At 41.8% G+C, this 14628-nt stretch overlaps 1 protein-coding gene across 23 annotated transcripts in view; it reads left to right on the forward strand.

The window, feature by feature from the left end:
* adgrb2 (adhesion G protein-coupled receptor B2) overlaps positions 1-14416 on the forward strand; it is a 215074-nt gene extending 200658 nt beyond the window's left edge. For 16 of the 23 annotated variants that reach the window (XM_034236716.1, XM_034236720.1, XM_034236728.1 and 13 more), the window contains 2 exons: positions 10337-10390; positions 12215-14416. In XM_034236716.1, coding sequence (XP_034092607.1) covers positions 10337-10390; positions 12215-12391 — 231 coding nt within the window. In that variant the 3' untranslated portion in view covers positions 12392-14416. Of the gene's footprint in view, positions 1-7954; positions 10391-12214 lie in introns of all 23 variants that reach the window. The other 7 variants (XM_034236721.1, XM_034236723.1, XM_034236732.1 and 4 more) reach the window with 4 other exon arrangements.
* Positions 14417-14628: the final 212 nt, after the last annotated feature.

Raw genomic sequence — 14628 nt, forward strand, 5'->3', positions numbered from 1 at the left:
ACACACGCATCTGCTCACACTTCCTTCATCTGCGGAGCTTCAGTGCGTAGAGCCGTGATGAGTTGGCCAACCTTGTTAGGTGTACTTGTCCCTGGCATCGGCACCATGCTGGCACATCTTATTTACAGCGCCAGTAGAGCAACAGAGGCCAGCCTTAAATCGCACATATTCCCCACGCCACGTAGCAACATACTGTACACATACACACACATATGCAAAGACGCTGCCATTTCCCAATGCCAGACCCCCGGCCTTTTCCTTCACTCCTCATTTGCTCAACGTCTTGATCAAGACTTTCAGAAGCGTTAGCCGTCTCCCCATTCATTAATTCCAAGCTAAAGACTTTGTGGAAGAGAAGAAAAATAGCAGGCATGAGACATATATTAGTGTGTGGTTCTTACCAGTTGCGCTGCAGAATGCTAATGTGGCTCAGAAGGAGAGCAGGTGTGCTTTCAGATTACGTCCAATGGTAAAAGAAATGAAAGCACAAGCAAATAATAGATGGGCCTTATTTTAGGTAATTAAGACAAGTTGAAACGCACATTTCCTCTGGGTTTGTGATGTCCCATACGCTGTGAAATGAAAGGAGAGCATAGATATGGCTTACTCATCCAAATCCATTATGTTTAAAGTAAGTAGGCAGTTCACTTAACTGTGAATAATTACATGGATAATGCTATCAGTGTCAGGCCTTTGACAGGACCACGCTTGAGTTCAGCTCCGCTGTTGTCAACATCTCACTTCGAGAGTCACCCCCGGACACGGACATGCTGACTATACAGTAATTATGGAGATGAGAAGGGAGTGTGTGTGGGTGTGCGTGTCCGTACACTTAAATATCAGAGTGCCTACTGTACGTGTGTGGCTGCTTCCCTTAGTGCGTGGTTGTAGGCTGGAGTTTGTGTGTGTATGAATCTTTTTTTATTTTTGTATGTTCATCTGTTTTTTGTCTGAGATCAGTTTGCTTCACTTTCTGTGTTCGAAGCACACATGTTTAAGAGCGCATGAGTAATGATATAATTGTTTCATAATACCCTTAATAACCTCCTTTCTATGCCATATAGCAAACACCGACAGTGATTTTAACATTTACTAGACAAGTGCTGTGATTTAATTGCAAACATAATTGCATTTCACTATGCTATCTTCTCACGGATGGACTCCCACAGTACTTTTACATTTTATATTCACCCTTAACTTTGTATGGCCAATTTACTTAGTCACTCAATATTGAGCTTTTCACCTGTAGTGACATGGGAGGATAGCCAGTTCAAGTCAATACAAAACTAGTAGAAGGAAGAACTTCATCTGCCTTACTTGTCTAACCATTTACTGTCACCTACCTCAGGCAACGACGCCTCAAAAACTCATTAACCCCCCCTGACTTTTGCAAGCCTTTCTCTACTTCAAAGTGCCTAAACAGTATTTTAACCCGAACATAAACAACTTTAACCCCTTCTAACCACCCTGGACTGTTCGTTCAACACAGGTCCCCCCTCCCCCACCACCAAGGCACAACACAGAGCCATCGCTCGTACGAAGAGCCTCCCTCGTTTACAAAGAAAGTCAACGTAAGACCTAATAAACCAAGCATAAACCTTGTGCAGTAGAACCCACTTAACTCACAATAAGACTTGAGTTGACGCGCTACATGTGACTGTATGTGTCATAGTTTGCCACTGTATGTGCTGTATATGTGTGTCAGGGGCTGCAAAAATATACATTTTATATTTTGATTGATTGATACATTTATTTCGAACAAGTAAAATAAATAATTACAAAACAAAACAAATGTTGCAGTGCATAGTCATGTAAGAGAAATCAAAACAAAAAATGACATTTACAACAACAGCATTAGCATTAGCAACATAAACAGTGCCACATCTAGTGTTCGAAAAGGAGTGAGAAGAAGTATAATTTATTTAATCTCACCCCCTTGTCCCTAAATGATTTATTTCTAATCTATAATCTGCAATAATTATAATTTGTATGCATTATTATTGATATTATTAGTATTATTAATCGGCTTTACCTGTTGATTGACATATACACATATACATACACTGATATACATATATGCACACATACATATACACACCTGTATTAAATTGACTGTTCGCTAAACAACTGTTAATAAGCAGGGGTGTTGAGTTTGGATCTTTCCACATAGGGCTGTTGGCTACTTAGTATGGGCTCAGAACAGTCTCATAATACACACATGCACACAGAAGGATTCACACTTGTGTTTCCGGATTCACACTTGTGTTTTCAATGCACACACAAATGTGTTCCGTTTCATATTTATGTAAATAAAATCCAATTACAGAAAAAAGTTTTACAAATGTATTTTTGATCCACACAAACCGCTTTCTGTGCACGGATCGCTGTGCATTCGTGTGTGGGTTTTTTGAGACTCCCCTGACGGTCACCCGATTCGTACTTGTAATTGTTTCTATCTATAGCCAATCAGATGTCTCCTTCATTCTAAGCCAATCACATGAGCGCGCCCCCACGAGGGTATGATTTATTCCGTTCATGACACTTCATATACGCATTTTGCGCAGTGCGGTCAGCTCGCTAAACAAAGGGCGGAGCTTCAGGTGATCATGCAGAGCTGCGTGTCTCCATCAGACTCAGCAGCTGATCTGATCTCTCTCTTGCGTCCGGTTATACTTCACTCGCGTTTATGTCCATATCGATCAGATCCAGCTCTCCTGATCGGCCTTTATAGAGAGCACCGATCAAACTATTAAGAGTGAATATCGGCCGATAATGACCGGCGGGGCTCCCCCCCCCCTCCCCGTTCACTGTCTAGCACTGGCTTCGTAGTGCACTGATCGATTAGGCTAAGCTAACCTGTAGCTGCTCCCTCCACACTCACAACAACTTCATACAGACATAAATAAAGCAGCTGTATTCGCCATACAGGAAACACACATTTAAAACGGGTTTGCCTGCCGTTTGTGTGTACACAAGCATTCATCAATGGTTCGGAAAGTGGCGCTGTACCTTAATAATATAAAGGCTTGTATTTGCGTGCATTTCCTGTTCGGAAAGTGGCGCTGTACTGAGAGTGGAGGGTGTCCTGAGATTAGCGCCTGCAGGCAGGCTCCATGGACCTGTCAGCTCCGGACTGCGCAAAATGCGTACATGAAGCGCTACGTCATGAACGCAAGAAATCTACCCTCGTGGGGCGCGCTCATGTGATTGGCTTAGAATTGAGGAGACATCTGATTGGCTATAGATAGAAAAAATTACAAGTACGAATCGGCTGACCGTCAGAGGAGTCTCAAAAAACCCACACACGAATGCACAGCGATCCGTGCACAGAAAGCGGGTTGTGTTTGCAGGTGCAGAGGTTTGAAACGGAAAACAAATATGTGTGGATCAAAAATACACATGTAAAACTTTTTTCTGTATTTGGATTTTATTTACATGTATATGAAACGGAACACATTTGTGTGTGCATTGAAAAACACAAGTGTGGATCCGGAAACACAAGTGTGAAACCTTTTGCGGATCATGAAATACAAGTGTGAATCCTTCTGTGTGCACGTGTGTATTATGAGACTGTTCTGAGCCCATAACTTAGGGCAATCCTCAGCATTTAAGAAGATGGTGTCTGTATTTGTAGCCTTTTAGGAAAGTATATGGATTAAAAAAAAGTGTTAATGTGCTCCAAGCTGTTTCTGTAAGCATGTCCGCCTAACTAGCTTTCAGTAACTGAACATCACTTAAGGCCAAGGAGCACACCTTTAGTGTTTGTGTTTACAAGTTGCAATAGCAGAGTTAAGGCTTACATTAGCAGTTCAGTTCAGTGCCCCTTTTAGGACTCAGGATAGTTTACCTTCAAGCAGCCAAAGCCAACATGATCTGGTAAAGAAGTAAGTTTGCAAAACACAGTGGTTAGTCCTCATCCTAAAAGCCTTTACTCTTGTAACGTTAGAAGTGAAAACATATTGTACAAATATGTATGCAAGCTAAGCAGTCAAACAGGGTTGCAGTACAATAATCATTCCAACATGTATCCTTATCATAATTGGCAAACTGTACAAGGACAAATGTATAGAAAGATTGCCTGGGACTCCCAGCTTAAACTAGCTAATCAAGCTACCCAACTAGCGTAGGAGGCTGGGGTTAAACGAACAGTCAATTTAGAGTGAGGTACTTCAAACCTAGTAAAGTAATACATGCTTCAATACATGTTTAGTGAAAAGTATTTTCAATATTTAATTATGTGTATGTATACAGTCACAAAGACAGTGTCAAACTATAATTCACATCTATGTGCTCATCTACCCGTCAGCGCTGTCTCATGGTGAAGTGACTGTGTTTGATGAGCCTAAATATTAGATAGTCCCCTAGTGGTGTGGTGGTGTAACAGTTCAGTGCGTCAAAGCTTTTACCTCCTGTGCTTCTGCATTCATATTATGAATGCTCCCCTTCCTGCATCAACTCCTGTACAAATTCATTTTGAAATATACACTCTGGAATCAGTAGCCAGAGAGATGGATTTGTAAGGTCGTTTGATGCAGGACTGGATTTACCTACCATGATAAAACAAAATCATAAAAATATATTTGGGAGGTTTTTTTTGTTGCTGTTTGGGGTTGCTTTTCCATTCCTGTAGCGCCTGTGTGTGGTGAGACAATCCATTCACTCATAGTTCCCATTTCAGTGCCAGAATTAAACCTTATGACCCAAACACTATAACCAAGTGATAAATGAGTTCATAAAAACAATGACCCATCCAAAACCGATTTATAATCACCTCATAAACCATGATACTCCATAAACTAGCTCCTTGGCACTAAAAAGGGACAAACATGATGCACTTTGTGTGGGTGCCTATAGGAGAAATATCACAAAGACTTATGGGGTCAGAAGGAACCTGATTCATGTACTTCTCTGGAAAGGTAAGATCTCTGTTGAGGGGGTGAGTGGATATCAGACATTGTCCCCCACACACAATTATTATCTTATCCTACAGTATTTCTGTTCAACGGCAGTGGGCTTAAAGTGGCATCACAGATAAAATCCACACACTTCAATCTCTTGAATGTCCTTGTCCACCCATACTCATACTGTTACTTCTATATTGCTCAGTAACTGGTAATGCCTTATAGATAGAGCCTTTTAAGGATGATGCATGTGATATGCTGTATAGATGTAAACGAGATGGAACTACTTGTCAAGAAAGAAGGAGAATGCATTAGCCATTAACCTCAATGTTGGAAATCATCTTGTCTGTCTTTTCTATTAGGCTGCTCGTGTAGCTATTCCATTACTCCGTAGATACATGTAGACGTTGCTCTCTGTTGCATATTCTGTTTTTAGAAAAATAATATGCGTGACCTTTCAAATCTACTCTGCAAAATGTCTTACTGATAAACAATCGCTAACAAAGGTCAGTTGCAGGCTGTGACACAAACATATGTTTCTCCAGCCAGTTTCAGACATCGGTGTGCATTTGTAATGCAGCAAGATACATAGCAACTGCTATACAATCTGAAATGTTGCTACGAAGTTACAGAGGTCACTTCAATCTAATGTGGATTGATTGTAGATTGTTTGCTATTATTTTCCTTTGTTGACATCAGAAAAAAAGCTACTCACCTTGAATCAATTGTTTCGGTATAGATGCACAAGTGTCTGCACTCATAAGAAAACCATATTGCAGAGTTACACTTGTTTTGTAGCCCTATTGAAGTGGATAGAAAGTGGACTTCACATTAATGCAAATGATGAAAACAAATCCAAATCCTTTGTTTAAAGTGCAGTGGATGCTCAGGCAGGGGCCATATGGCTCGCAGGGTGATGGAGTCCTTTTGCGTTATCTGTCTCGTAATGGAGAGAGTAGACAAATGGAGTCAGTGGGGTTACTGAGAGCCAGAGTAATGCAGTGTTTTTGTACCTCGGTATGTAACAGCGATACTGTGTGCGCTAATGTTTATATCCAGAACTGCTTCTTGGCCTCCTTCACTGTGGAGTTACCCTGTCATTTTCTATCCTCTCCACAGGGTTCAGCAGGTCATAACGCAAATATGCATGCAGTGCTGTTCCTCTCTGTGTGTGGGTTGGACGATGTGTGCGAGAGAGGAAAAGATAGTTTGCTCTGCATGATGGCCTAGCTGATGCATTTTTTAGCTCTCAAATGGGATGTATTACCATCCCGTCGTCTGCTGTGTTCTTGATTTAATGAAGCGTGCTTGGCTTCGCTCTCCAGATAGACAGTGAGAAGTTGCGCGGAACGCAGTGGGATGGAGAAAAAGACAAAAGAAACAAGTGCTCTACTTTGTTATGAATTCACTCATGCTAGATCAGAGTAAGGACAGCGAGGACATTTTCGATTATGAAAGATGTATTTGCAATTCAATGGAAATGGCATGTGTTTGAATGATATGGTGGAATTAAAGTGTATATGGCTACATATGGAAATATATTCTGGTATAGTCTAAGAGGTTGCTCCTATTATCCTTTCCCGTGTAAAACCAAAGAAAATACAAATGAAACAAAAGATGATACAGACATGATCCAGTACTATACAAATGAATGCAATAACAAAACGAAATATTTAATTAATAATTGAATAATCTGTAGTAGTATTGTCTGATATCAATAAACAACAAAGCTTTAGCTAATTACACGTCCGCAATGCTTCCTCAGTTAACGTGAGTGGCTGTTATTGATAGTGTAGCATGTTGTTAGGCAACTGAAGGGGATTGTAGCTAAGGTAAAGTGTACGCTTTGAGGATGTCTCGTGTAGAATGCTGATGTATCATTTCAAATGACAAAGACTACATTTTTGTTGATTCAGTAAGGGCAATTTGCCTGCACTTGCAAACCCTGAAGGTTTTGATAGTCAATTTTCTAGCATTAAGCTACTGTAGAGGGCTTTCACATCCCAGCAATAAACCAAGTCATCCCTTCTTCTCCCTCTCCATATCTCATTCTCCCTTCTATTGACATTTTATTTCCTGCTGTCTCTGTCGTTGTCCCATTCCTCCCTCTAAACTCAGCCCTCGGTGGCAAGTTTGAGGCATTAATTGAATAATTAATTCCTCTCATTAGCTTGTTTTTAATTATGTCCATGCCCCCTTCTCCGTGCCGAGCATAAACTCATCAACTGTTTTCATCCTTCCACACAAATTGCCCATGAAAACTGAGGGTTGGCGGAGTGTAACTTTAGCACACTGGCTCTATCAGTGGCTCCTAATGAGGGGCCTGTTAGCCCAGGCGGAACAAGCCTAACACTGGCTTCGTGCACCAAGAGGCACAATACTCATTTAGCTCATTTAGTGTCCTTGGGCCAATTAAAGGGAGGTGAAAAGGGCCGAATAGCTAGCTGGAAATGTTCTCACTATAGGCACTGGCCTTGGATTACATCGCACTGATCCAGACAGCAGCAAACCAAGCCTGTGTGTCTGATTGCTCATTTGTTTGCAATGCGTTGCACTAATGGAATTTATTTTCTCTACATTCTCCTGATTTGGCTCATTTGAAGGGCCTTATTATTTGTGACACAGATTCCTTCCCAGCTAAGGGGTAAATGGTCCTAAAGACTGCTATGCCCATTTAAGCTATTTAGTGCCCTCTAATAAATGATGCCGGTACTGAATAGGCAATTTGGATAATTATCTTGATAATATAATATGTGGTAACACACATACAAACCTTGAAATAGCCCAGTTCTGGTTCAATGACCCAAAGCCCACTGACAGCTGAAATACTACAGTCATGTTCTGGTATCCACTCAGTCTGCTCTTGCATTGTTTGATGTTGCTTTTACTTTTTCTTTGTGTATGTGATTTTAGTTTGTGTCACGTGACACTAAGTGTATGTCCTTTCTTTACTGCCACATTTTATTCATTTCTGTTTTTTTGTTTTGTTTCCCGTTGTTTGTGCTTTGTTGGCGGACTGGGCCTTGTGTTGCATGCTTGTTCTCATGTCCCAGTATGAATGTAGCCAGACAGTCAACAGAACCATGGGCATCCAAGTCAACAAAGGTAAAGTTAACCCACTTACCCACAACCACCTGTCCTCCCCCATCATCTCCCAAAAACATCCCGACACATTGCTCACCCACATCTAGACACAATTTCCATTCCATGGTCCAAATGAGGGGGACTCTGAGTGGCAGAGAGTGGGCCTCATCCACCAACACTGTGGCGGAGGCTTCTTGAGATGGCTTTAGATGTTTGTGCTGTAGCATCTTGTTCTAGCGAGTTCTATCCCTAAACAAACTCCCCTTCATGTAGCTGTGCCATGCTTGTAGCTTGTAGTTTTTTCTCTCGGAAAAAAACCTGTCACTTGCCAAGTTGCCTGTAACCTCAAGTGTTGGGCGATCAGGCAGAACATTTCACATTTCTAACTGTCACACCTTTGGCAATCGTTGGATATTTGACTTGTGTGTTACTGCAACATACACTTAATTGTATCCTGCTGTGCCTAAAAATTCAAAAAGCAACCATTGATTCCTCTTCCTTTAAAATGGTGCCGTTGTTCAGGTACAGTATCGGTGAATGAAACCCTGTGTTGCCAGGTCCATAACAAACACTAATGAAGCACAAACTTTGATTTTTACTGGTTGAATATTTGAATCACGTTCGTTTCTTTGAATGCTGATGAGAAATATAAAGGCACTCATTACGGTGATGAAACATTTCCAGAAACAAAGTCTGTCAGACATTCATTTAGCCTATAACTAATGGCACACAATGTTCATTTAGTTTCCCAGGCCTGACATCTTTGGCTTTTTGAGAGGCTTTTTCTGTGGTGTGACATTTACAAAAGCTGCATGTTGAGTCATTAAAGTGACAAATAAAAGCAGAGATATAGTCGATAAGTTCATCTCAAGATATACATCTCTATTTGTCAGTTTAATCTTTACCAATATAATATTACATTTTGATGTTTGATGTGTTCTTTAGGGTTACTAAAAACTAAAGCAGATTAATGTAGTAGGAGTAAAATGTACTCAATACTCGCAGTATTTACATCCACTGATGCCACTGAGAATATATGATCTTATAGAATTAATCTGTTGTATAATAATAATGCAAATTAATAAATGCTTTCCATATAGGCAGAGCTAATGAGCACTTCACATATGGAGTTAAATCCATCCAAAGGCAATGTGCTTCAGCCTTCAAATGTTTTTAATTTCAGCAGGGGTTTGTTTTTTTCAATGTTACACACCACCACCCGAACACATTTAAACACTTTCACAAACAGCTCAATTATGTCTGCTGCTTTTTACATTTAAGAAATAAACATACATGTGTGCACTGCGGAAGCTTTGCAGCAGGGCACAAAAAGCTCCAGTCAAATCAGCCAATAGTAACCACGTTGTAGGTGCTTCTCAAGGGAATCAATTTGTGCCCAGATAGTCCTTCTCCTTTGTTGCACTAGTGTTGCTGGACTCATCATAAACTCACACCCCGGGCAACCAACAAGGAAATTGTGTTACCTCAACTGCACATGTTAAAAAAAAAACCAGACCTCCCAAACAAAATCACAGCACCCCAAGCTGCAGTTTTCTGGCAGGAACATAACAAAAAAACGATAGATAACTCAGAGCTACAGCAGGGGAAACAAGGTTTATGTTTTTAAGCCTCAGGCCGAACATACAGAGTCAGCAATGTCCACTTTATTGCCTAGCTTTAACTATTTGATGTGTTGTGTTAACACATACAGTATCCAATCAATAATGCAGATAGTGTAGATAGCACTTCCTTGCACTAATAACCACATTCGTTATCTTCTTTCAACATTATTTAGAAAACATGAGCCACGAAGCCTCTAGCACTGCACAGTAGATTCACAGTTACGTTTTTCGAATCAGATCACTCCACACCCACATACCCTCGTCTCTTTCATCCCTTTTCTAGTAGTTGCAGACGCTATTTGTGGTGCGTAGCATGTGGAATCCTTCCTGCAGTCTCTCTGCCCTTGCTTTGTCAGGTTGTCCTCTAATCGTTGACAGGTTAGGACGATAAAAGTCAGCTGTTCCAACACAGTTTGAAAATGTGTGAAAAAAACCTGAGTGTTTGATCACTGGTTTCTGCCCATGCGTGCATATTGTGTGTGTTATATGTTGTAGTGAGAGAGTGGGGGGGGATTGAGAGATGGAGAGAAAGAAGGGGCCAGGTGTAAGCACGAAGCAACAACTGCCTGTTCACCTGCAGAAGGTGTGGGAACAATGCTTTTGTTTCAGGGCAGAGTTGTCAGTGACTGTGATCCCCCCCCCTCCCCTTCTTTTCTCTTTCTTTTTCGTCTTTCTGCCTCTCTCTCGTCACCCCCTCCTTGTCTTCTCCCTCCCATTTCATCACCACAGAGGGAAAAGCGATGGAGCATTTCGTCTGCCGGAGGTGAAAAGAACTCGTCGAGTGTAAGTAGAGGGGTTTCTGGACGAGAGAGAGAGGCAGTAAGAGAGGGATGAGATGGGGCAAGGAGGGAATGGAGGCAAGGCAGAGATGGCGAAAGGGAATGGATAGACACGAAGTAGCAGCACAATCGCGTTAGCCTGGTCTCCCTGGGATAAAGTTGGGCTTAACTGCAGCATTACTCACACTCCTGCATTACAAAATGTTCCTTCGCCAGCATTTAGCATGCAAATTGGCTCCCAGATTATTCCTTTTGTATTCATTTCACCAACTGTCAGGCTGTGACGCATGGAGAATGATAATCAGGCAGATATTGCCCTCTAGCGCTCTGGCGACGATCATCACACTGCAACGGGGGGGGCGGGGGGTGTTACTGCAGATCAATGACTGGTTTGTTTGTCTCTCTGTTGAAGAGTTAGACAGGGATTGAGAGTTTGAATAGCTCAAAGAGAATAACAATAATAGTAAGCAGGTGGGATTGTGAAAAGGAGATGAAGTTGATGGTATTGCTAGGATGTAGTGGGAGAGCATACAGTAGTGCTCTCTGGAATGGATAGGCACAAAGAGCACACATTTTGTGAATATCCCTCCTCTAAATGTGAATATTCAGCTCCATGTAGTCCAGAAGCTCTGCTGCATCTGGGTCCATCCTGTCCCACATGTAATCTGTCTTGTGTTTCCTGTCTTTGTATGTTTCTCTCGCTCCACCAAGAGTCATGTGGGCCAGAGATCCCTCATGTCTTTCCCAGCTCGTATCGGCAAAATCATTATCTCTGCGAGATAACGAGTCTGATTTGAATAATGCCCCTTAGCTGAAGCATAATGCTACCTCCAATTAGGATTTATTATGAATCCCCCGACAAGTATTTTACATGCGTGGTGGGCCCTTCTGCGGAACACATGCGGAGCCCGGCTCAGAAGGTCTCATGATATCAGTAGTCTGGAAGTCACTGATTGGGAGAGGTGGGAGATAAAGGAGGACAGGTATCTCAGTGGTAGTTCGATGATAAAAAGGCACGGTAGAATGGAGCCTAGGATTACAGGTATGTATGGCACTGCTTTTCAGTGTTCTTCTAAGAAATGCCACTGATTGGTTGGACTCTGTGTGTATGTGTGTGTGTGTGTGCTGGTACTTTGAAAGGTGAAGGTTCAAATATAGCTTCTGCGAGTGCATATTTATTCATCTCCAAACTGCATAATAGCCATGAAAGGCTAAGGCAATGGTTTTCTATAGGCTCTTCATTTTATTACAACTTGGGTTTTCTTTTATTGAGTTGCCCATCATTTCTACCTGTGTTTATAACATTGTATTCACCTTATTTTAATTGCTGAAAGTTGTAAACAACAAGTTTGACGTGTCAAGAAAACACACGGTTAGACATTTTGTAATCAAGCAAAACGATGAGAGATTATCTAATATAATGAGGTTACATTAGCTGCTAGTAGCATAGCACACCCATATCTGACCGAATTGGCCTGGTCGAGTTGCATTTTGGGAAATGTAGGTTATTATCAGTCGCCTGGAAAGTTGTCCTATTTGGCTAGTTTTTAATCTGGCCTTGCATGGAGGTGACGTTGTAGAATGATGGGTGTCGAAAACAGACAACAGGTATTTATTTATTTATTCAGCCATTTTCCTTGATTCTAACTTTTGTGTTTCTTTCACAAAAACGATGAAAACGCTGTTATTATAACACAAATGGTGTCCAAACCATCAAATAAGACCCCGGTTGTATGAAACAAGACCTTTTCTTTTATCACGTTATCACCTTAATAAGGAGCTTGATTTTCCTTACATGGCCCTTTTCCTTGTCCTCCTCCTCCATCAGGACAAGTCAACCCCGGAGGAGCAGTGCTCGTGGGACAGCTTCAAGACCATGACCCCGGAGCTGTCCATCGTGCCTGGGGAGCAGAAGGACCGGATGGAGCTGCACAATAAGAACTGGGACTCCTCCTCCGCTAACACGCCCGACTCATCCGAGGGAGACTTCCAGACTGAAGTGTGAACACACACACGGAAACACACTCACTTGAATACGCACTCTCGAACTTCTGAAAAGCTATACATAACTACATGATTTCTCGCAAAGATCTCACACACACTGCTCCCCCGTCTCCTGCAATGTGCTCTGTTCGGATGCGTTACTGTATTTGTTTACTGCTGCAGTGGACAGACATGGAAAGAAGACTGTTCTACCCTATATTTTCGCAAAGACTATTGAAGAAAGAGAACAGGGGCTCGACATGTCTGGGTACTGAAGAAGATTTTTAAATGAACTTGAAAAAAAACTATGAAAAACGTATTTCTGAGAAAAAAAGTCTTGATTTTATTCTGGAGAAAAAAGAAAATCTCTTTCAATTGTTTGAGGATTTGTGGGGGGGGGAAGAAAAAGAATATTTCTGCACCATTCAGTTCTTTTTATAGCAAGGGAAAACAATCTCAATGAGGTTTCTCACGCTGGTAGCCCCCCCTAGGCACCCTACTTTCATTTATTTCCTTTTCCCTTCTAATGAATGACAGAAGCATTCTATCTCTCAGTCTTTCCTTTTTTATTTAAGTTTTTTACTTTTCATCATTTCGGATTGGATGTGGGATGTGCTCATTGATATGTGCTATCCTCTGCTCCAGTTCAACAATCCCATCCATCCATTCCTCTCACATTCTGTGTCAACAATGTGTTTCCCCTTTTTTCTGTATTTTCTATGGTTTAGTTAAAAAAAAAAATGTCCTCCTCTATGGTTTGAAACTTTTAAATGAAAAAATAATATGATTGAAACAACTGTTCAAGAAGAATTGATTTATTTTCAGACTGGTTTCATTTCTGCTGCCTTTTTTATTTCCTTCATTTCCTGTGAGAATTAACCCATGTGAATCTTTAATACATTGAGAACACACACTGTATATGTGAGCTTACTTTCTGAGGGTGACGTGTGGCGCATGTTAGCCAACCTAGAAGGATGGCGATCGTCATGCTGATTCTCGCATCCCCTTTTTTCCCCAGTGCTTGGAGATAAAAGCCTTTTTAAAGATTGCAGCATCTGAATCCATTTCAACCATCACCAAAGTGAAAATAGAATATATCAGTCACTTTCAGCCCAAATGGACGTACCATCATGCCGCTTAGTGAACCGCCAATCCGTTTAGCTGCTAACTCGCTCTTCCCCTGTTGCTGAGGGTTTATTGTTTGCTTCCCTCAACCTTAGTAGGTGTTTCCACTTACCCTAGAACCCTTCCATTGATTTAAAGACAAATGCCTTTCTTTACTTTCGTCTACCATTTTTTTATTCTTCTCCTGCTGCCAGCCATGCATCGTGCTACCAAGAGGCATGACATCTTAATGTTAGCTGTGAAGCAAGATGTATAATTCTCATCCACATGGACACCTGTCCCTGTCATTTAATCCTGCACTTGTGAGCACAGCGGCTGCAGAAAGAGAGTGTGATAGAAAGACAGAGTCACAGAGGTTATGAGGCTACAGGGTGGCAGACGAGGCGAAGAGAAAACAGCCACACAAAAAATCAGCCAGTGGTGAGGCTTCCTGCTTGATATTCCACATCCGTACTTCGGTCGCTGCGAGAGGACAACCAGTTTCCTGCTGTTGCTACATTAGCACATCGTCCCCCCCACACACACCGGCATAGAGAAAGTGCCAGGGTGCAGGATGCATTCAATAGATGGTTCGATAACTTTTCTGTCTATGCTCAATGCTGCTCTCATTAGTCATTAGAAAGAGATGAGGGACAATTTAAGGAGAAAATAGTGCAAGAGACAATGGTAGCCAAGGATAAAAAAAGATTCAAACATATATACTTAGGAAGCTTGAGGCAGGAAGAGATGCAGATTAAGAAGGGGAGCTCTCAAAACTGTAATTATCCGGGGATGGCGATTTGTCCTGACATTTTCCGATGCAGCCCTCAAACCATCTGTTTAAAGATCCCTAATGTGGGAGTAGTGCGGCGTGGCGCAGATGGTGAGACAAGAGTGCGGCTCTCCTACCCTTTCAAGTTAATCAGCTGATAGACAAACATAACGCTCCCCTCCCTCTCAGAGGAGCGAGATAGGTTCGGCCCCCAGAATGCAGAGCTATAAGGTCACATTCACCTGACCTTCTACGACGCTCGGGACCCAGGTGTAGAGTGTCCAAAATGGAAAAGGCAGTGGCCTCACACAGTCTCATTCAGCTGGCGTTAGTCTATAGCAGAGGAAACATCAGTCTCAGGGGAAACGAAGTAGACTTAAATG

Source organism: Gymnodraco acuticeps, unplaced genomic scaffold (assembly GCF_902827175.1).
Source record: "Gymnodraco acuticeps unplaced genomic scaffold, fGymAcu1.1, whole genome shotgun sequence".
Classification (NCBI taxonomy): domain Eukaryota; kingdom Metazoa; phylum Chordata; class Actinopteri; order Perciformes; family Bathydraconidae; genus Gymnodraco; species Gymnodraco acuticeps.